This window comes from Thamnophis elegans, chromosome 5 (genome assembly GCF_009769535.1).
Source record: "Thamnophis elegans isolate rThaEle1 chromosome 5, rThaEle1.pri, whole genome shotgun sequence".
NCBI classification, from domain to species: Eukaryota; Metazoa; Chordata; class Lepidosauria; order Squamata; family Colubridae; genus Thamnophis; species Thamnophis elegans.
Genome location: NC_045545.1, coordinates 41,151,908 through 41,176,302, shown reverse-complemented (window position 1 = coordinate 41,176,302; position 24,395 = coordinate 41,151,908). Strand labels below are relative to the sequence as shown.

The 24,395-nt window shown below is 38.9% G+C and overlaps 2 protein-coding genes across 6 annotated transcripts in view; one reads left to right on the top strand and one right to left on the bottom strand.

Moving 5' to 3' along the window:
- Positions 1-1,036: 1,036 nt before the first annotated feature.
- LOC116508786 lies at positions 1,037-23,270 on the bottom strand. The gene is made up of 12 exons (XM_032217486.1): positions 23,134-23,270; positions 14,568-14,634; positions 12,868-12,901; positions 11,790-11,950; positions 10,834-10,915; positions 9,181-9,361; positions 8,667-8,734; positions 8,458-8,534; positions 7,423-7,523; positions 6,829-6,920; positions 3,878-4,012; positions 1,037-3,192 (listed from the first exon to the last, which is right to left on the bottom strand). Exons 2-12 carry the CDS (start codon positions 14,631-14,633, stop codon positions 3,059-3,061), a joined length of 1,131 nt encoding a protein of 376 aa, XP_032073377.1. The 5' UTR covers position 14,634; positions 23,134-23,270; the 3' UTR covers positions 1,037-3,058.
- MMACHC (metabolism of cobalamin associated C) overlaps positions 23,266-24,395 on the top strand; it is a 42,169-nt gene continuing 41,039 nt past the window's right edge. For 2 of the 5 annotated variants that reach the window (XM_032217487.1, XM_032217490.1), the window contains exon 1: positions 23,266-23,799. In XM_032217487.1, the coding sequence (XP_032073378.1) occupies positions 23,719-23,799 (81 nt within the window). In that variant the 5' untranslated portion in view covers positions 23,266-23,718. The remainder of the gene's footprint in view (positions 23,800-24,395) is intronic. The other 3 variants (XM_032217493.1, XM_032217489.1, XM_032217488.1) reach the window with 2 other exon arrangements.

The window sequence follows — 24,395 nt, the reverse complement described above, 5'->3', positions numbered from 1 at the left end:
CAATATAAACTTTTTGCTGCAATTTAGTGATCATTCACATCTTAGCTGTATAGCAGCCCTATTGTGCATTATGTTTATGTACTTAGGATAAAGTATCAGTACAGTATGACTTGCTTTCTTCCGAGCAGAAAATTCATGTCCGTAAAAATTTATTGAAGAAGTTTGCTTAAAGATAAGTTATATTCAAGGATGAGGAAGAAAAATCTACTTAAGTAAGATTCTTATTCTGAATCATTTACAGCACTGCAAATGTAATTAGACTTTGAATATATCAATACCCAATTATCTCTCAATTCCAAACCGACCAAGTGTTGCTGCTAAGATCCTGGCTGAGTACCTGGAGGCTATATGGGCCTAGATAGGAAGGAAGACTTAATCCTTCCAAGACTGAGTGATATTAGGGCCTCCTGAATCTTCCATTCAAGGACCTTCCATCCATACTCTTGTATGAGCTAGTACTTCATTTGCAGGGTGTGCAACGGGAGAAGGGGCTTCACTCAGCTCAATCTAGTGCACAAGTTGTGTCCTTTCAGAGTCACCCATCTATCCCTGTGAACAACCCAAGGTTCAATTACTCTAATGCACTCTACATGGAGCTGCCCTTGAAAATCACTCAGACACATTGGGTGCAGAATATAGCAGTGTGGACAATGATGAACATGTTTTAGTATGTCATATGGCATCTCTGCCCCACAGCTGCATTGGTTGCCAGTCTGCTTCTGACTGCAAGATGATTATTACCTGTAATGCCCTATATGGCACAGGGCCAATTTACTTCAGGAACCACTGATTTCCCATAGTTTCAGCCTGGCCAGTATATTTGGCACACTCCGGGTCTCTGATTGAATAGTGTCATTTATAATATTGGAACCTGGGAAGTGTGCCTACCCTGTCATGACACCTGTCCTTTGGCATGCGATCTCTCAGAAATCTATGTCCCTCTCATCCTATCAATGTTCTCTAAGGACTTGAAGTCTAGTTATTCTCTTCCTAATCCCTCATTGTTCAAAAACTAAACTTCAGAAAAGAATATTTCTATCAAAGTCCAGTTTATTAATAAATATATGCAAGCTTTATTGCATTAATACAATCAGCTACATTTATTGTGATAAATTGTTCCGTCCACTGAATTAAGGACTTCTCTATGCTTCCCCAAATCTGAAGCAAACAGTTAATGAATGCAAAGTGTGGGAGCAACCATTGCTTCTTCTTGTCACACTCTGAACTATTGGACTATCCACTGATTAAATCTGTTGCTAATTTATCACCTTTTCTCCACTCCCTTGCCTGTAACACTTTTCCTCTTCTGAAATTACTTTTATCCTGAGATTGGGGTCATTCCTATTCAAGGGTCTTTTTCAATACAGGATACGTGAGAGATGCAGCTTTGTCCAGTATGCTAATATGTCATACCTACAGGAATTCCAGGGGTTCTCAGAATAAGATTGAGGACTTCTTAACAATTTTAGTAGGTCTCTACTCCATCTAGGCCTTGGAAAAAGAAGTTGCAGCTGTAAGAGCTGCAATTCAAAATTAATTTAATCTTATTTTCAAAACTGGATGGTTCAGAAAAAGATAATCATCTTTTGCATTAATCTATTCTTATTAGTTAATTTGTAACTATAAAGATGCCTAAGTCTGGAACCTTCTATGATGAAGAATTCTGGGGTTGCAATTCAGATAATAATGGTTTTCTCAGAACATTTATTTGCTCAATATACTTTTGTACTTCCATGGAGTAAAATGAGAATCCCATATACTGAGAAAAACAAACTAAAACATTCGGGAGGAAAACATGCCTTATTTTTTAACTTGTTTTTTAAATAAATAAGAATGTATCACTGCCCAAATTAAATCCAGACTGTAACAGGAATGCAAAGACTACACATTTGAGAGGAGATGTAATATTAGAGACACCTGATATGCTATATTCTTTATACTGTAGCTTTACTTTTCAAAAGTCATTCATGACTTTTCTGTTAATAATTCCCACAAATAGAAATCTTTCACTTTAAAAGTTGCAAGGATGTCCTGCATGTGTGTATGATTTTAACCATAAAGTTGTCAAGGAGAAAGTAACCTTTATTGTAATATTCTTCTACTTAAAAATTTAGTGACACAATGCAACCTAAGGAAAACTTCAGCACAAATAAATCCACATGTGGTTTGACGTATTTCCTCATTGACTTAAATAATATAGGCTACGTTTTAGCTTGGATAAAAACCTAACTATAGCATGACTCTTAAGATTTTATTTTAACATTTGCCATTCACTGAAAATGAGCCAAGGCATGATAATTAAGAAGCTACACTGATTTCTTCCCCACCTAACTCAAAATCAGTAACCTTGGACACCTTGTCACTTAGACAAATTAGTTCCCTTATGACCCCAAAGACTACAGTGTAACAGTTCAGTGGCGAAGAAAACAAGATGGGCACACTGAGAATTATCCAATAATTCCAGTTGCTCCTGAACAAGACATGATGAGCCACACTGTCCTGAAAACTTGTCTATACCACAAAACTCTAACATGCATTCATATACAGCAAAGTTTGTCTTAATCACCTGTTGGTGCACTGGCAAATTAATGGTTTCATACATGTAATATAGTATAGGCTCTTCTGTCCTTTAGTAGATGCTTCCTTCTTTCCTGGATTACAGATACTGACCAAATTAACAGGTTTTGTAGTTTAAGTTGAATTAACTTCCAGAATATTTTTCTTGCCTATGTTAGGTTACAGACTATTTAAGTTTTTGGGGAAAAATATATATATCATATTTGACATACATTGGGTTTCATTAATACCATTGTTTCATTTCTAGAAAGAGACACTGGAAGCTACTAACAAGATGCACTGTTTCTTTGAAATGATTCCACACCTACCCAGCAAATCCTGACATACCAACATGACATAGGACATAGGACTTCTGCTCCTCCTACCTCGTGCAATATCTGTACAAAAGCATCTTAGCATGTTGAAAACAACTCATGTTTTTTTTTCCTCTCTTTAATTTGTTTCCTCATTAAAAAGCATGAGGCAGCCCTTAAGTGATGCTTTAAAGGTCACTGAAGTTCAGCTCAGGCAAACTGGTGGATAATTCACTGCTGATTTCTGCCCTCTCCAACATGCTACCAATTGCCTCTCCGTGGATATTCTCCAGTTTCAAACTTGGTAAAGAAACCTTGTCATCTAAAAGGTACAACAAGTATAATTAGTAAATTTCTATGAACCATTAAATAAGAACACATTTTCAAGAGGACCTTTTATTTATTTATTTATTTGAATTTATTAGCCACCTAATTTATTAGCTGCCCAATTCCTATGGGCTCTGGGTAGTACACACCTTTAGTGGGTTTTCTTTTCCCCAAGTGATCCTAGTGGGGATTTGAAAAGAGCTTTAAAACAGCCTGTTAAATAATTAGTATATCTTTGTAAAAAAACAGGATATTTTAGCTGACATCAAAGGCATATATATATGGCACAATGAGCTAGTGAAACTGCAAAGTACTGGAAGCTTTTTGCATGGAGAAGTGGAACCAGATATACAGAAGCTGGGAACTGCCCACCTTCTTTAAAAAAAGAAGTAAATTAGGAGGATTAGAACAGAGCAAAATCTACATAAATTTAGGAAAACCATTCTTCCAAATCCTGCTAATGAGAATGTTGAACAGTTTAATGAAATGGTATCAATATCTTGGAAGAGAATGTTAATCCTTTTATTCTCCCAAAATATTGTGTGTCCCCCCCCCCCTCCAGTGTGATGAAATAGACCTTGAAATTTCAAGACGTGGAAAAAGAGGTCTTTTTAGTATTGGCTCCTTCCCTCCTCATAGCAACATCATAGTTCAGTATTTCAAAATAAAGTAGTGCTTACCAACAAGTTGTACAACTTCTGTTTCACTGAAAAGTTCATCCGAGCTGACATCTGTGAGACTGAACTCAGAGATAGAATCATCACTACTAAAGGAGAAAGATAAGTCTTCTTCATGCAGTAACTCTTCATTCTTTTCTAGCAGACAAAACAATGAAAGTGATCAGGAATCCAGCAGCAACTCATAACCATGGGCTCTATTTTCCAAAGCAATATGTTATTTAGTAAAGAAATAAAAATGTATTAAAAAGACAATAGTGCACTTTGTTCCATCTCTGTCATTTGTATTGGCTGCACATTATGTTTTGCAACATGAAGTAATTAGGAAATGTTTTTATGTTATACAAACATTAGTGTTCAAAGAAAGGAAATTTAGAGGTATGATATATTTCAGATTATATTAAAGGACAATAGTTAAAAGATTATATTGAATTACCATTGTTGCCTGAAGGCCATTTTAAATTAGTAATGGATTGATTGCTTTTCAATATAAAAGCAGATTAAAAATTGGACTAATTGGAAGTATCTATCTTATTACTATCAGTAAAAGAGGATTTGATATAGATAAGCAGATAATGCTAGAAAACAGTCAAAATTAAATTATTTTCCGCCTTTAATTCACTGGGGATATTAGAAAATTGCCCCATCCCTTGCCTGTCCCTCACTGAGCAAAAGTGAGATTACCATATCTATTCTCTAGCAACCAGAAGGCTGTATCACAGTAACCACAGCCCTCTTTGGAACTTGTATGTCATTAGCAAAAACACAGGGAACATAGGATGCCTATACCAAAAGATTTGTATTGATTGCCATGCACAATTTAAACAGCCAACATTGATTTTTGAAGTTTTAAATGGTTTTGGACCTGATTCTGCCATTACAATTTGGTCCGATTGTTAAGAACTATAATTTAGCTTAGTTTTTAAATAAAATAGGAAAGGACCCTTGGAGAGAGAGCTTTTGCATACTTGTCTCCACTGCCAGAGGCACTCCTTTCTGGCACATTGAAGAAGGCTTCCTCTTGCTTTATTTTCAGACTACTGAATAGCCCTTAGAAGTTGCATTTTTTCTCTCATGTCCTCCCTATTTAGAAATTCTGCACTGGTACATCTCTTACATAGATTGTTGATTGGTTTTATTTTTCAAAACTTTTCACTTTAAGTACTTCCCAGATTAGAAAAGAGAGCTACATATCAAATACATTAATAGCTAACTAGCAAGTATGTTGCATTGTTGACTGGTAAGAGTTCAGGTTACATTTAAGGTAGACCCCAAGTATTAGTGTGTCTAGCTTATGTCAGACCATTTCCTTAATTATACAATGTTTTACACAGGATCATACACATCTCTCCTAACCAGGTACAATCCTCATGATAGGAGTACAGAGAAGAACAATAAAATTGATTAGGGGATTGGAGGCTAAAACATATAAAGAACAGTTGCAGGAATGAATGTTTAATGAAAAGAAGGACTAGGGATATGATAGCAATGTTCCAATATTTGAGGGGTTGCCACAAAGAAGGGGGAGTCAACCTATTTTCCAAAGCACCTGAAGGCAGGACAAGAAGCAATGGAAGAAAACTAATCAAGGAGAGAAGCAACCTAGAACTAAGTTTAAGTTTAAGTTTTAATAACATTTGTATGCCGCCCAATCCCGTGGGACTCTGGGCGGCTAACAATACAGTAAATCAAAAAAGAAGAGGAAAGAAAAAAATAGATTTAAAAAAATACATCATGCACTCCATTCTAAATGGGGCTGGACCATATTTTGGGGTCAACAGCCCCAGGCCTGGCGGAACAGCCAGGTTTTAATGGCTTTACGGAAGGCCGGGAGAGTGGGAAGGGTCCGGATCTCTGCAGGAAGATCGTTCCACAGGGCCGGAGCAGCTACAGAGAAAGACTTCCCTCAGGTAGTCGCCAACCGGCACTGTCCGGTCGACGGTACCCTAAGGAGGCCCAATCTGTGCGATCTTATAGGTCATTGGGAGGTGTGTGACAGGAGGCGGTCCCGTAGGTATCCAGGTCGCAAGCCATGTAGGGCTTTAAAGGTAACGACCAGAACCTTGAAGCGCGTTCGGAGACTGATGGGAAGCCAGTGCAGCTCGCGGAGGATAGGTGTAACATGGGTGTACCTAGGTACACCCGATATCACTCACGCGGCCGCATTCTGGACTAATTGTAGTCTTCGAACACTCTTCAGGGGCAGCCCCAAGTAAAGCGCGTTACAGTAATCAAGCCTAGAGGTGACGAGAGCATGAGTGACCATTTGAAGTGCCTCCTGGTCCAGGTAGGGCTGCAACTGGTGCACCAGGCGAACCTGGGCAAAAGCCCCCCTGGTCACAGCCGACAGATAGTATTCTAATGTCAGCTGAGGATCCAGGAGGACACCCAAGTTGCGGACCCTCTCTGAGGGGCGAAGAGTTTCGTCCCCCAGGGTAAGAGGTGGAATATCTGGTCCGTTCTTGGGGGGCAACATCAATAGCCACCCTGGATTGAGAGCCAGCTTGTTTACTCCCATCCAGACCCTAACAGCCTCCAGGCACTGGCACATCACTTCTATCGCTTCGCTGAGTTGGCACGGGGCGGACAGATACAACTGGGTATCATCCGCATATTGATGATATTTGATCCCGTGCCAACGAATGATCTCACCCAGCGGCTTCATGTAGATGTTAAATAGGACGGGGGACAGGACCGAGCCCTGAGGCACCCCATATTTTAGGGGCCTAGGAGTCGACCTCTGTCCTCCAACTAAGGAGGAATTTCCTGACAGACAAAATAATGATTTGTTTCCAGAATTTGTGGATGTTCCAACACTGAAAGTTTTTAAGAAGAGATTTGGCAGCCATTTGTCTGAAACGCTATAGGGTTTCCTGCCTGAGCAGGGGATTGAAGACCCTCAAGGTGCCTTCCACCTCTTGTTATTCTGTAATATTGTACAAACCAGTACTTACCCAGATGAATGCTATCCTTCTTGGGTTGCATAGTATACTTGTCTTCTAAGCTGAGACATTTCACTTGTTCTTTTAGATCACTCACTGTAGATCTGATTAAAAGAAATAAAATCCATAGTAGTACTGGTTCCAAAGGAACAAATACATGGAACCCGAGACAAACCTAAATTCAGGGCAGTTTTAAAGAATTCAAAGAGTTGCAGTATAAAAAAATTAAGTATTTTATAGTGCTTGTGGTCAGAAACATAATCTATTTGACAGATGCTGATGTTAAAGGCAAAAGGCTCAAAATTGTATTAGGGAACAGAACAAAGGCAATTTATCTTATCAATCAATTTTCTCTGGATGCATCAAATTCATGGAGTGGTCAGGCACTTTTGTTAATAAACTAATCATGTAAACGGGGAGCCACCTGGTGGGCAATTGCCTGCTAGTCCTAACTTAACATTTCCCCGTTTACCATCACACTGTCTTCTGAATGAGAGGAATAACCACCAGAATTTAACCACCATGTTGTTCTCCACAATCCTTCATGAAGCTCTACATGAACACATGTTCACTAAAGCATACAAAGCACAGTATAGAATGGCTTACTTGACAACACTGAGCTCCTGTTGGGTGTTCTGAGTTTCATTCCTTGTTTTGTCAAAATCCAGAACCTGAGCTTTATGTGTGTTTATTAATTCTTCCAACATCTGGAAAGGACAAAAAAGTGTAGTGGTGAATATAGGTTTTTATCTAGTTTTTTTAAAAAGATGAACAAGAAATAATTAAAAGGGTATTTTTTGCTTAAAGGTAGATAGTTACCCATTTACTCATCTGTACAATTAGGAAAAAAAACTAGTATACAGAAAACAAATTGGCAAATTATATTCACACTCTTGTAGCACAACATTATGACTAAATTTCAGCCTTAAGAGGAAGCTAAAAGGACAGCCGCCATGATACTACATTATGCATATGTAGTTGGAAAAATACAATGTATTGATGGCTGCACATGCTTATTCCCATCTGTTTTCCTCTTATTCCATCCTATTTCAGCACACAGACATTCCTGATGATGACAGAAGAAAAAACAGACAACCAAACTAACAGCAGCTTTGTGTAGGTGCCCGCCCCCCCTCAATTATAAAAAAAACCATTTTAAGGAAGAAGGAATGTTTGGGCAAATGAGCCATGGGTAGATGATTACTTTTTCCATTTATAGATTTAGCTAAGAACTACCGTGTTTCCTTGAAAATAAGACATGGTCTTATTTTCTTTTGACCCATAAAATAAGCGCTTGGTCTTATTTTCAGGAAGGTCTTATTATTTTTTGAGGTGTAGAAAGCAGCAAGCATGGTTACCTCATGGCTGCTACTGTGTTGCAATATTTTCAGGGAGGGCTTATTTTCAGGGGATGGCTTATTTTAGCACATGAGCTCAAAAGCCCGATTGGGCTTATTATCCAGGGAGGTCTTATTTTCAGGGAAACAGGGTACACTGTGATCCTCCACAGTGACTTCCACCTTTTTTTGGGGTCTAATATAGATAAGCTTTATTAGACAAAGATTGAATTCACTTTTTATGTGGGGGGTAACATTATTAGCATTAAATCATTCAGTAGCAATAGAGTATTTATAGTTGTACCTTACAGTACCGGTTTTGGATTCTTTTAATCTCATGAGTTGCAGAAACTTGATTATATAGTTCCTCTTCTTGGCAATCTAATGGACAAAATATAAATTTTTTAAAGCTGTGTATCTCTTTTCCTCTTCTTCAATAGGGCCACCAATAAGTGGTCCTTTACCTGATGCAGAAGAGAGGCTATGGGAGCAGGAACTTCAAGAATTACTTACCAAGTTTATGTTTCAGCTGATCTATTTCTCTTTTGATGCACTCGTATTCTTGCCATAGGATTTTTTTACTAGAATAAGAAGAAAAGCAGGACTTTAAGCAACAAAACAAGGACTAGTTCTCTTAACTATATACAAGCTCCCTTAGAAAATGAACACAAGATTTAAATTATTAACAGAATTTGAAAAATAGCAAATAGGCTCTCTGGAATTCCAATGCATCAAGAGATAGTAAATTACCCAGCTGTTTTTCATGGGCTAGAAATGTCTGGGACAGACAAGCTCACTCATTCCTAATTATAATAAGCCCTCTCATTAATATTATCTATTACAAGCAAATATGTTAAAATCATTATTAGGAGAAAAAATTTATTCCTTCTAATCCAACAGTTTCATGGTATACTCAAGCTTCGACATATGTTTATCCCAGTAAGCATGTCTTCTGGATAATAATAGAAAACTGATGTTCCCTACCATATTATCCTGCCAAGTTATTTATGCTTATCAAATGACTGACCTCTCCAACTTATCTTGCATGACGCCAGGACAGGAAAACAGATCAGGAGTACAATCTCCATCTGACTGATGAAGCACATGTTGTCGAAGGCTGCAGAGCTCATTCTTCAACCCTTCCATCCGGCATCCCAGCAATGATTCAAAGCTACCAGGTGAATTATGCTGTAGGCGATTCATTTCACCTGCATAAATACCCAGAATAGGAAAAATAAAATTAGTTCAGGCCACACATTCTAACTGCTAAGACTGACAACAATATTTGGCTTTAATGTCATTTATTATTAGTGTTAGGTACTCGACTAGAGATTGATTTATCCCCATTTCAATAACAAGTTGAAAAAAAAATCTCCGAAATCGTACTTGTAGGAGAAACAAATAGGGTAGTAAAAATAAGGCACAAAGAATTTCCATTGCTTAGAATTTAGGCACCATTCTCTACAGCGATTGATTTTCCCTATAGAACACATTATGCACTTATACATGTGTACAGATTTCATTGTCACAAAGTAAGGATTTACAAAAAGGTATCCGAGGCATTTAATAATACAAACAGAAGCTTATATACTTCCTTTGCCAATGAGATGTTCATATTCAGTACTCCAACCATTATTATTTAAGATCCATTTTTGCTTTTATTTTAGTATTAACTTTTTTAGGATATAAATGGAATAAATACTGATCATTTTGAATTTTGCTAAAACTCTGTTCAATATCATCCACCTCTTTTAGTTTTCATTATTTTTTCTAATAATGGGCTGAAATGATGGTAAATCCATTGTATATTTCTGAATTCAGGGAGTAGAAATTGAATCATTTTTTTCATTACGGCAGATCTCTAATTTCAACAAATAGTAGATACTAAATTTACCAGGGCAGGGGAGAAGAATCACAGGTTTTCTGGGATTAGAGAAGCTGTTTGGAAAATTCAAAGGAATGTGTCAGCTTTGTTTTGATAAGGCATATCTGAAGATGGGAAAACTTTCAAGCCATTGAATTGTTAATTATTTACTTTACAGGCTCAAACGAATTAGGACCAGGTTGTGAAGATAATTTTCTCCTACTAGAATCTGCTCCATTATCTGCTTCAAACCTTCTTTTTTGTATTTTCTCAAGAAATTAATTCAGTGTGGGTGGAATATCCCAAGACTACAGTTCTATAACTAACCTCTAATCTTAAAGGATTATCTTTGAATTGTGCTTTTTAAATAAGATCAAATGGGAAATTTTGGAAAGAGGTACATTAACATTTAATATAAATTTCATTTAAACCCAGGTTAGTCCAAGACCTGCTCAGTTTGGAGAGTTCAGTCTCCAGTGTACCACTCAATTAACAAATGTAGCTTCACTTTGAAAAAGGCCACAAATCCGTGGCTAGGCTATGGAATTCCATTTTGTGAGAAACCCTTTTTTATTATATGCCTAAGGGCTTTCTTCTAGTTTGCAAGAACTCTCTTTTGGTAAATATTTTTCCTGCCAATTCACCAATGTTCAAAACTAAAAATTTCACTCTTAATCACCCTAAATATTTAAAAATATTTAGAAAAGGGAACCGGATTAAAAAAAATCATGCTTCTTTAATATTCTGGAGAAAAGTTTTGTCTCATGAGAAAGAAAGAGGAACAGTTTTGGAAAAAGAACTGCTAAGCTTTCATACCTTCTAGATGATTAATACTTTGCTGCTGCTGTTCTTTCTCTTGTTTGAGCCGACATACTGCTTGGGTGAGTGACTCTATAATCTAAAGAGGCAGAAAGGAGAACAGAGCCACAGTATAAGTAAACATCTCCTAATTAAATGTTCCAAAAAGTTCCAGGATGAAAAAGGTTTAATAAATTGAAATGATTAGAATTCAGATATTTATATCCCAATGCATCTCCTTTTCACTTTGAATTTCATTCTTTCTTTCATTCATTTGTGGGCTTTCACACTATCCTTTTCTATATCCTCCCAACTTAATAAACCATAATATTTTGGCCCAAGAGAACGTTAAGCTATGATAACTGAACTTACACATAGTATCCAAACCATGTGCATCACATTTACTTGGCTTGAAGGCTACATTCATTTGTGAGGTATATGAATGTCAACATATCCAAAATAAGTAGTCCATAACAGAGATTCTGGAGAAGGTAAATGTTTTAATGCCGTAAATAGGTGCTTTAGTCTCTACAGAGCTTAAAGCTTCCATGTGAATCCTAAAATTTCCTCATCTTCTCTTAAAAATGGGTTGGAATTTTGACTGTCTACTTTGGAAAATTTCTAGATGCCACAAAAGTAGTGTTGATAGCTTGCATAATCCACACATTTTGCTTTCTGCACGGAGCCTAGAACAAAAACTATGCTATAACTTATCATTATGAATCAGGCTAGTAATATTAAACAGTAGTTTGGAAGCCAGAGCTATCCTTTTTGAGCACAATTACTCAACTGTTTTAAAGCATTTAAAGCACTTCATGTTTTGGATAAAATTGTTTTAATTAATTAATTTGAGATCACCAAACTACAGAAAACTTGGCAAAAACCTTAACAAAGGAGAAACAAAATGTGTAAGCATCTACTTCTTTATGTCTGTCCCACAGAAAAGAACTGTGCATCTATTCAGTATAAATTACCTGGGCTTGTGAATGTATTTGCTGGCTGATAGTTGAAAGTTCCTCATTGGCCATTCTACAGCATGGGTGAATTCCACATGTGAAATGCAAGGATGGTAGTCCAGTCTGTGGCTGAGTTGGAACAGGACTCCCAATATTTATTCTGCCCACTAACGAATCAGCTGCAGAGATGAAAAATAATGAACTAGACTAATCTTGCAAGCATGGAAGCATGAGTGTTATTTTGTTTTAATTGCTGGAGATAAATTCCAGTTGAGTTAATGATAAATATATTTTTCCATTCATCCTCATTTTAACAACTACTCCATAAACAGGCTGAATCTAAAATGTAATACACAGAAGTCAGAATATTTATATTTTCCTCTAAACTTTCTATTTCAATCATCTTCATAGTTCAAATTTAGACACAGAAATTGTTTTTAGTCCTCATTGTCATTTTTCTCAAAATTCACATTAATTGGATTTGTAGGTAGGGCTAGGACTAGGACTCAGTCTCCTTGTTTGTAGTCTGATGCTTTAACCACTACACTAAACTGACTCCTGGAGTTAATTATAGCAATTTTTAATTGATTATTTTTCACTAACTCCTTTTACCTTATGTTTTTGTTTTTTTAAGATTGCAAACCTGGAAGAATTTGTTGTAATTTTGTTGGTTAGTAACCAATGACCTGGAAATTGGATTACATTTCAGTTTTTACAAATGGGGTAAATGGCACTGCCACTGATTAGATTAAGTAAACATTAAGACTTGTCAGACTAAATCAGACCAAGTTCTGCCTGAAGGATAAGGAATCTTTAGCTTTCCAGATGGTGCTGTGCTTCAATACTTTCCTTGCATGGCTATTTAGCTTCCAACAAACCAGACCTATAATGCTGTTAAAGCAGGACACCTAAATCATAACCATCTTTTGTTTGCTTTAAAAATATATTCCCTTGAATCTGAAGAAAGCTACCATTAGAATTCTAGCAAGAGAGTTTTTTCCCCTTGCTGAAAACTTTTTGCAATCAAGAAATTATAAAAATCTCTATTTTCTAAGAGATGTCCTGAAAACATACGGAACATGTCAATCACTTTTACCTTTGGAAGAGATGCTGTCTGTGTTTAGATGTTGCTGCAAAAGAAAAAGAAACAGAATGATTAGAAAGTTATCACATATTTCAAAACACAATTTTGAAACAAATGCAACTTCAAATTGCCATCAAATCGGAATCTTTAATATCATTATAGTTTTGTAAAAACTTGTGAACAAAAAGTATAAGATAGAATGTTTTCATTTATCATATCACTTTAATTGGCATGCAATAGGAGAAAATGCATTCAATATAACTTAAGCCAAAACAACTCATTTGCAACTTCAAAGGAACATTCTTTATTCATAAAAAGAATTCAAAATTGTTCCATAACCACTATCTCAATATAGTATATAAAATAATTCAGAATATATAATCTCAACATTAAACATAATTAAAATAGTTAATTCAAGTCTATGAACTAACGGTTTACTAGTAGGAAAATACACAGTAGGACCAATCTGAATGAAATCAGTTTTTATCTATTGTTTTATTTATCCACATCATTGAGAAAGTCAATGAACAGCGTTATTATATAATCATTTTTTATTTCATAATACTTCCAAAATCTCAAAATGCTTTATACTACAGTCAATGCAAATATACAACATTACTAATGCAAGACAAAGAAACTTTACAATAGTAGCCTTGAGTCCATTGTCCAGATTCTTAGGGGTTTTTTTTAGAATAAAGGTAGTCTCTCTTTGTACCTTAGAGGCAAGGTATTTCATAATTCTATAATACTGCAGAGTATTTTTTTCCTGGAGACTAGATGTTAAGCTGATACAGCGTTTGTTGGTAAATCCCTAACTGTATGATAAGGGATGAAGATTTCTCTGAGATAACCCAGACCAGATAAACTACACTATCAGTTCCTTAGCACTTTTTCATAACATTGATGACAGCTGCAATTCAGGAAACATTTGGAGGGCCACATGCTCATCTGTTTTACTGAACAAAGCCTGTAACTTAAGTTGAATCTTGATACGTCTCAAGGAGTCTACATAATTAATTCAATACAAATCTAATGGGAACCACAAGTCAGGAAGAGGTAGTCAATACTTGTTACATTTTTCCATTCCTAATATAAAAGTCAGTGCTTTGTCCAAAATGTTGTCATGTTGCTCTACTGTTTGAACTGAGCATGAAGACACTGGTCCCTTTAGTCACCATCAAAGTATTTAAATATGACCTCAATGCAAATGGCAGCATGTAGCTGAACAAACAGGATCAGTGCTACCAAGTACTTGGACAGAAAACTATCACAAAATATATGCTGTGGACTTTCCAGACTAGTGAAAAATCACCCTAGAAGAAACAAGTAAAAATAACTTATGTACTGTTGTCAACAAATTATATATAAATATCCTTACAAAGTCACCAGGAGTCAAGCCTCAATTAAACACTTTATCCTTTCTCTTTTTATTTTGTCATTTATTATAACTTGTTCACCTGCCCGGTAACTGCTATTTAACAATGTTGAAAAGCTTGGTAGTCAAAACCTTCAGCATTAAAGACAGGGTTTTTGGGAGGGGACACTACCAACATCTTTTCATTTAATAGAATACATTTCTTAAGATGCTTTTGTATCTACATATTTAGTATATGTTTAGCATGTGTGTGTGCATATAAACAGAATACTCAAGCACAAAATATTTTTCACCAACAGAGTAGAAAAGTAATATATTGCTCTGCAGCTTAACTTGCCTTAATTTTGGCCATGTTGCTGTCTGTTTCAACCAATATAGAACTGAGGCGTGCGTCCCAATCCATGCTGTTGAGGAAAAGATTTCTTTTAGAAATCCACTGGTTACCCATTTGTAACCTTGGGAAAAACTTTGGTTAGAAAAAAGAATATCTGCAAAAGCACTCAGAGAAAATGTTTATTTTCCTCTGTTATCTTCACAAAAATATATTGCAGCACACACACAAAAGTCATCACAAGATGCAGACTTGAAACTGCAGGTCGTTCTGTATAAAATCCACTGTAAATTTTCTGCAGAGCAGCCGAAGCATACCCAATATAGAAAATACCACTGAAGGAGTATAAACATATACTCTCCAGAATTTTCTTTTTTCAAGGTTCCTAAATAGATGGAGAATGGGAACTATGCAAAATACTTGTAATAGGTGACAAGTATGTATTTTATGTTCAATGGATGAAGTTTTAAAGTTATTAATATTGACGTACAAACCAAACAGCACAACCAAGTACTATAACAAGAAAATGTTATTATGTGTGATGCATTTCAGTAAAATGGACTGAAAGACTATAGTGACATTTTCATGTTGGAAAAGGGACTCACAAGCATTCTTTAAATCACAGATTCAGATCCAGATTTTAAATCACGTGCTTCAGAACAATCTTTTATATCGAAAGATAAAACCATCCAGGCAGGTTCCTTTTAAAAAAGCAACTGGGCATTGCTACCTTTTTTTACATGCAGGAAAAATGAAAGTTGCTTCTAATGGGGAACAAATTCTTTTTTGAGTACTTTACGTAACACAATAAATATGTTCTCATGACAGGGAAAAGCAGAACTCAACTTTCAATAATACTTCTAGTTAGCTGAGTTCACAGGACTACTTCTGGGATTGCTCCGTATTGGCCTCTTACCAGCAAGCTTGCATGCAGAGGTTTTATTGAAAGAGTATTTTCCTGACGAGGTGCAATCATGAATGGGGAAGTCCCAGAAAGTTTAAAATTTTCTTATTCAACAGCAGGCTTACTGAGCATGTGCAAGAAACATGAGTACGTGCTTGAAACTAAGCAGAGACCACCCACATTCAGGTGAACCAAGGATATCCATATATGGTAAAGTTAGGGTAATTCTGTTGTTTGATAGGTTTGTAACCTGCCACGTCAGGTATAGCTGACGTAGGTATAGGAGGAGTTAGGGAGGGTATAATTGCTGTTACGCTTCTGTAAAGGGTGTGGCTCTTCCTTGTGACTCTTGTGAGTGCATGATTGAGCTCCACCACGCTTTGCAAACCGTCTTTTTCTACTAAATTTGATTTTTGATAATAAAAGAAACTTTATTCTGCTACTCCGAACCTCGTCTCTGAATTTCTTTAAAGGAATTCTACAAACAAATTGGGGGCTCGACCGGGATCCAATCTGCGCTGGGACTCTGAGGGGTCCTCCTTAGGTGCACCCCTTTCCTTTTGAAAGGAGGGGAACCACCCAGAGGACTGCGGAGCTCTTGGAAACCCGTAAAATTTCAATAAAGACGAGTATTAGGAGAAGGGTGAATAAAGTGCGGAGCAGCCTGAAGACAGACCGGGTAACATCTGCGCGCAGACCCTGGTGAGTACTGGTTTGAAAACACCAGAACACAAGAGTCCAGGGCGGTCCGGGTAGAGTGTGTGGATGTGAGAACTGGCAACGGGGCCGGGTGGAAGTCCTTTTGAGGGACCTCGGGGAGGTCTGCAGGACGGAGTGAGTGGGATATTATTGAATATCCAGAGACGGTGACGTGTGGAACTGAAAAGAGTTGCTGGGAGGGACACAGGCGCACATACTCAAGATAGGCTGACCACCCATAAGAGAGATGGGGGGTAATACAAAGTTGACTGAGTCAGGGAAAAAGTGTGTTAAAAGGATCCAGAAGAACCCCAAACTGAAAATCGACCCGAATGGCCCTTTGGGCAGAATATTGGCTGGATGGGGATCCCCGCCCTATAACTGGGAGATTTTGAGGTTGGGGTTGAACAAAGAAGATATGGTTAATTTGTGTTGTTTTATTTGGTGGGAGGATGATAATGTGGAGTGGCCAAGGGACGGCTCCACGGATTATTTTCAGTGTCACAATTTATATAATTATGTGAAGAAAAAGAAATGCAAAATATAATGGGAATTTTATTTAGTCCTGAGGAAAGGAACTTAATCAGAATAGCCGCCATGGCGGTATGGGAATGGGAAAACCCTGTGGTGGCTGGAGGGAACCAAGATAGAGGGGAGGCTAAATATCCCCTTGTAAGACCAGATTGGAACAACAACGAGGCGGGGGGGAGAAGACATATGCAAGATTTAAGGTCCATAATTATAAAAGGAATGAAGGAAGCTGTTCCAAAAACCCAAAACATGGCTAAAGCGATAAATATAGAACAAGAAAAAGAGGAAGCCCCAGCAACGTTCTTGCAACGTCTTAAGGATGGAATGCGGAAGTATGCTGGGGCGGATCCTGACGATGCCTTAAACGCCCAACTCGTTAAGATCCAGTTTGTGACTAAGGCGTGGCCAGACATCGCCAAGAAATTGCAGAAGAGGGAGAATTGGACTGCAGAATCTCTGGAAGTATTGTTGAGAGAAGCCCAGAAAATATATGTGAATAGAGAGGAAGAGAAAGTGAAAAGAGATGGTCAAAGGACAAGTAGGATGATGGCAATTGCAGTAAAAGAAGTAATGCAAGCGCAGCCAGAGAGAGGAAGAGGGCGAGGCTGGGTGCCACAAGGAAGAGGAAGTGTTGGGTTTAGAGGAAGACCAGGAATGAGGAGCAGGGGCGGAATAACAAGAGGAGGAATGATAGGAGAGAGAGGAACTTGCTTTCACTGTGGCATGATGGGACATTTTAAAAGAGAATGCCCTACTCTGGCCTCAGGAGAGCAAATTAATAGGTTGATGGAGGAAGATGAAGACATCTACTAGGGAAGTCAGGGGCCCCTGATTAGGAGTTCCCGCCGGGAGCCCTTGATAAATTTGGAGGTGGGAACCCAGGAATACACCTTTTTGGTGGATACTGGAGCATCTCGCACCTCTGTGTGTGTGATGCCAAAGGAAGGAAAATTTGACAATCAGGCAAAAGTCAAAGTTAGTGGGGTAAAAGGGGAAGCTTTTAATGTAAAGCAATTGGAACCAATGAAAATAAAATATGGGGCGAATGAAATTCGGACCTTAAAATTGTGGTATGTACCTGAGGCAGGAATTAATATTATGGGAAGAGATTTGATGAATGCACTGGGACTTACAATAAGTTTTGATCAAAATGAAACAGTTTATGTTTTAACAGAAGAAAAAGAACAAAAGATCGATCCTTTAGTTTGGGTGCAACCAGGAAATAGAGGTGGATTAGAGATAGAGCCTCTAAAGATAAAATTGAAACCCAATAGTGAAGTAGTGAGCCAGAAACAGTATAATATTTCAATAGAAGGAAGGAAAGGTCTCCAACCAGTAATAGACCAGTTAGTGAAAGATGGGCTGTTGGAAGGGACTATGTCACCTTACAATACCCCCATACTACCTGTGAGAAAACCTGATGGTACTTACAGAATGGTGCAAGATTTGAGGCTCCTGAACCGGATAGTAGAAACTAGACATCCAGTGGTTCCAAACCCTTATACCATTCTGAGTAAAATACCTGTAGAACACCGATGGTTTAGTGTGATAGATTTGAAGGATGCCTTTTGGTCTTGTCCTTTGGACAAAGACAGTAGAGCATTATTTGCATTTGAATGGGAAAATCCTTTCACTGGAAGAAAACAACAATACCAGTGGACTGTATTACCCCAAGGATTTACAGAATCCCCAAATTTGTTTGGACAGGTGTTGGAGCAAACTTTAGAGAAATTCAAATTGCCAAAAGGAGTAAAAATGATTCAATATGTAGATGACTTATTAATGTCAGGCAAAAAGAAAACAGACACTGAAGAGGGAACATGGGCCCTGTTGGAGGGGGGTAGATTGCCAAATCATTGGTCTGCACAAGCAGCTGAACTATATGCTTTAAAAAGAGCTTTAATATTAGGAGAGAAATTGAATTTAACAATTTACACCGACTCTAAGTATGCCTTTGGAGTGGTGCAAACCTTTGGGAAAATTTGGAAAGAAAGAGGGTATGTGACAAGTCAGGGGAAAAATCTGATACACCAACAAGTAGTGGAGGAGGTGTTATCGGCCCTTGTATTACCACATAGAATTGCTGTAGTACATTTGAGAGCACATCAAAAAGGGGATGAAATTGAGAAAAGGGGGAACAGGTTGGCAGATCAAGAAGCTAAAGAGGCTGGCATGAGTGAAATTATTGAACAAATTAAACTCATGATCCCTCATGTAGCTAAAGTAAAAGAAATTCCAACCTTTAATGAAAAGGAAGAAGACAAAATTAAGCAGATGGGAGGAATCAAGGACGAAGAAGGAAAATGGTGGTTACCAGATGGGAGACAAATTCTTAATTATCCCCTCATGAGACAAATCCTTGAAAGATTACATGAGGGGAGTCATTGGGGAACTCAAGCTTTGATTGATGAAGTGCTAAAAAGGTATGCAGGAGTGAAGGTTTACACTGCAGCACAACAAGTAACTCAAAAATGTATAATTTGTCAAAGAGTGAATAGAAATCAATTGAGAGAAAAACAAAAGGGAGGAAGGCCTTTGGCCCTCTACCCTTTCCAAAACATACAAATAGATTTCACTGAAATGCCGCAAGTGGGACGTTATAAATATTTGCTGGTAATTGTAGATCATTTAACGGGATGGGTGGAAGCCTACCCTTGCTTTGATGAAACTACTAGAACTCTTAGTAGATTGCTGTTAGAACATATTATACCAAGGTATAGGATTGTTCAAAGAATTGATAGTGATCAGGGAAGACACTTCACCGGAAAAATCACCCAAGGGATAGCTAATGTGTTAGGAATAAAGTGGGACTTGCATAGTCCATGGCATCCGCCCTCTAGTGGAAAAGTGGAGAACATGAATGGAAAGATTAAAACTATGTTAACGAAATTGTATTTAGAAACAGGAATGAATTGGATGAAAACTTTGCCAATAGCCCTGTTTAGGATAAGAACACAACCTAGGAAGGATGTTGGAATTTCACCTTATGAAATGTTATTTGGCATGCCACTAAGAAACGTTGGTATACAAATGGGGAATTTACCTAGTAAAGATAAGGGACTGATTCAATACTTGCAAATACTGTCCCAGACTTTTGATTCTTTCAGAAAAACTGGCTATTTGATACAAACCCCTCCTCTGAGCTTCAAAGTCCATTCCGTAGAAGTGGGAGACCAAGTGTGGATAAAGACGTGGAAAGACGATTCCCTCAAGCCGAAATGGGATGGACCGTTCTTGGTGTTGTTGACCACAGATACTGCCATTCGGACACAAGAAAAGGGTTGGACTCACTATACCAGAGTAAAGAAGGCTAATCTTGAGGAGTCGGAAACATGGAAAGCCTTTCAAAAAGAACCATTGAAACTGGTGTTAAAAAAACAGTGACTTATATCCTTTTGAATATAACCCTAGTGGCGGTTGGGGGAGAATTATGGATTGAACCGCCTAGAATCTTTGAACCTGATGGAACTTGGACACAAATTCGGTGTTATAATGACAAAGAGAGTGAGTATTGTCCCATGAATTGGATCTTTGAACCCAAAATTTGGTGGTATGAATCTAAGTTACAACCAAACTGGCAACAAGTAGGTCAGGAGGAAAGTTGGATAGTGGTAACACAAAAGAGAGGGGGTAAGTGTCAAACCACTCTATATTTGCAAATAAACCGAGAGACTATAGGAAGATATACTTGTACAATGTGGGAGGAGAAAGACTATTTAAACACAAGCTCTTTAGTGGTCTCCCCAAGTTCTTTCGAATTTCCTCCTATCCCCTCGTGGATGCTGACTGCTTTGGCTGTTAGGAGACGCTCCCTGCAGAGAAAGAATAGAGCCATTAGTATGGTTATCTGTTTGAAAAGTGGGGGACATCAAAAGGGAGAGTTCCAATACTGGAAAACTGCCCAATATGGATGTAATCTGACTCTGGAGGTAACACCAAGGCAAACTCAGAGAGATCCAGCTTGGACTTGTAAAAATCAAAGTAGAGAGTGGATGAGTGGAATCACCCAGATGTGTGAAAATGCAACCAGGGGAGACCCAAGGTGCTACTGGATAGGGAAGGCCTTGTGGTTCAGTGGTTGTGGCACGGAAGGGGAAGGCACTGAGAATCTCCACTTTCTATGTGATAATACTAGGAGTCAGTATTTACAACCAGGATGGAAAGGGTTGTGTAAAGTATTGTGGGAACCTGCTCGGAGTCATCAACCGGCCTATCCCTTAAACCCCCATGGAAAGAGAAAGAACAGAGCATTACTTGCCATAACCCAGGCCTACTCACAAGGTATAATGTGACCCTGTGGGTTGGACTGGGAATTATTAGTGGACAACCTGGGGCAGCATTACTAAAATATCTTAATCATACGGTGGTCACCAAAGAAGAAAAATGGGAGCTTTCATTAGATGTATGTAGAGCAATGGATATAATAGCCTTCCGAAAATGTGGTTCACAAACCTGGAAGGATACTTATAAACAAAATCATAAATATTTATGTACCCGTAACATGCCACAACCCCCTGGACACCCGTTTTTAACTCCTTGTGTTTCCTGGGGCTATCCAGAGAAAATCGCATGGCGGGGGGTTTGTGAGTATACGGGAGGGGGCTATAAGGGTTGCTATAACCCTCTGGACACTGCAAAGAGGGAGATTCAATCCTTTCAAAGAACACCAAATAGTAATAAGGTTATCATAACCCTCAATCCTGAACATCCGTCCATTGAGAGTTATGGGCTTGGAATAGACGGAACGGGAGCTGACCCCTTAACTTATATAACTATCACAGTAAATAATATAGAAGAGGTGGCTAAAATATAGTGGTCCGTGTATGACACCCTGGAAAAATTGGAACAACAGGCTTCTCCTATTATATCAGAAAAGGCTCGGAATCTTTTTATGGATTTGGCAACCAAGGTAGCCAACACGCTAGGGGTGAAAAATTGTTTTGTATGTGGGGGAACTAATATGGGAGAGCAATGGCCATGGGAAGTTCATGAGGCAGATCCCGAATATATTAACAACCAAACAAAAAGCGATAATTTTATCCTGAGGACCTTGTCTTCTTCTCCTACAACATGGACTTTAACCACAAATGTGATAGGTAAAAATTGTTATTATAGAGATGGTTCAGTTCAGGTTGGCACCTTATATTGTCAGGGACAATGGGATAATAATGAATGGACATCTCCTAGTAACCTCACACAACCTGAAAAATTAAATTCTACCTTTTTCCACTATATGAATGAAACAGGAACCAACTGGACTGCACCGAGAAATATGTATTGGTAATACGAAATATTGTAACAAGCTCAGTAAATGGAATACTCCAAGCACAACAAAATGCAAAATCTGTAATGGTATTGAAGGAGATTGGAGACCAAATTCAGTTATTAGAAAGCATGGAAACTTTGCACCCCATGGAAAATACAGAAGGTGAAAAGAAAAGGTTGAATGAAATAAGAGAAAATATTAAACAAATGACCAAATAAGAAATGGGGGATTGAATGGGGAAGTCCCAGAAAGTTTAAAATTTTCTTATTCAACAGCAGGCTTACTGAGCATGTGCAAGAAACATGAGTACGTGCTTGAAACTAAGCAGAGACCACCCACATTCAGGTGAACCAAGGATATCCATATATGGTAAAGTTAGGGTAATTCTGTTGTTTGATAGGTTTGTAACCTGCCACGTCAGGTATAGCTGACGTAGGTATAGGAGGAGTTAGGGAGGGTATAATTGCTGTTACGCTTCTGTAAAGGGTGTGGCTCTTCCTTGTGACTCTTGTGAGTGCATGATTGAGCTCCACCACGCTTTGCAAACCGTCTTTTTCTACTAAATTTGATTTTTGATAATAAAAGAAACTTTATTCTGCTACTCCGAACCTCGTCTCTGAATTTCTTTCAAGGAATTCTACAAACAATCATAAAAGAAGAAACTCCCCCCCACCACCACATGTCAATTGGAAGGAAGGGAAGCCAGAGGCCTCAAAAGAAGAATTGGGAAAGTTTGCCAAAAAAGCAAAACAAAACCCAGAGGACTGCAGGAGATGCTCTCTTCCTCCCACGTGGTAGTCTGAAGAATCCTCTTACCTGGGGGGTTGGGAGACCAGACAGAGAGGATAAATTGAGAGCGCCCAGGAAAGAAGCAGCCATCCTTTTGTCTACCCTTCCCGCCACCGTGTTGACTCCACCTGCTTTCCCCGCTCTAAACCAATAGCGGCAGAGAAGAAGTGCGGAGCCCGCAGCCATTGTACCAATAAGTAAATCTAAATGGATGACGAGCCACACCGTTCTCTCCCCCCCCCCGCCATTCCTTCAAAGCCGGCCGCCTTTGGGGGGGAATTACATCCACCGACCTTCCCTCAGAAATTACCCAGTTAAGCTGCCCCAGGCCGAGTCGGTGACCCAGGCCAGCATTTGGAGGAAAGCCAATTAACCTCGCTTACCCTCGGCCGTTGCACCCAGCCAACGGAAGAAACTCGGTAGTCACCTGAGCGATCCGGGGGGAGACTCGGAGCCGGCCTAGGAGACTTTTTAGGCGGCGACCAAAGCAGGAGGCAGCGCCCGCTCCGCTCCGCTCCGCCAAAACTCAGGGCGGTTCTGCTCACGTTCGCCTGAGGACCGCCAGCAAGCGAAAGAAAGCCGTGAAGGTCTTCGCCCGCGCCCTCCCGGGGCCCTGGACTCGGCGCCAATTCAAGCGCGTCCTCCGCGGACCGCTAAGAGCCCGAGGTTGGCCGATTCCGCCTTCCGCTACGCCGCGAAGGCTTCTGGACGGGGAAAATCCGGGCGTCCCGTTGATTACTCTGAGCGGGGACGTTGCTAACAAGGCCGCAATCGGGGATGTTCCGGAAACACCGAAGACGTTTCTCGTCGTAGCCAGTCGCGGGGGCATTCGGAAGAAAGACAAAGGGGGCATCGCCGGCGGCCGCCCCCGATCGCTTGACCACCTCTGGCCACGCCGGGCATGTGGGCGAGGGCCTTTCGTGCGCCGCAAAAACTACATTTCCCATAGGGCCTGGCGATCGAGCACCATGGAGTTACATGTGGTCCATCTGGAGAGAAAGATCCGAGATCTCCTGGAAAATCTGGGTTTTGAGATTTATCCGTTTAAGGTACTGCGCACATGTTAGCGTCTAGAGAGCTCAGTTAACGAAGGAGATCGATATATACTTTTTATTGCACTGTACTGTCACGCAGAAAGGCGTAAATAGTAGCTCACAGAATATGTGCTAGTCGGAAAAGGTGCTACCAGACTTCTGATTTTTTTTTGCACTATAGACCAATATACAGCTCTTCAACTATACTATCTAAAGGGTTTCCTTTCCTTGACATTATGCAGTGCTTATAATGTTAAGGAATAACTGTAGTTTTGTGTGTGTGTGTGAGTGAGTGAGTGTATGAGAGAGAGAGTACTGATTTACTATTTATTTTTGTACTTTCCTATAGAGTGGACATATTTAAATTACACATATTGGCATTCATAAGTGATATAATCGGCAGGCAATCATTTAATATTCATGGAAACAATTCATGAGGCATCAGAACGTTTTGTTGCAGCATAATTTTGCAATTTTTAGGTGAGATACAGGTGTCCTCAACTTCTGACGACAAGTGAGCCCAAAATTTCAGTTGTTAAGGGTGACTGTTAAGTGAGTTTTCCCCATTTTATGACCTTTGTTGCCACAGTGAAGAAAGTGAATCTTCACTT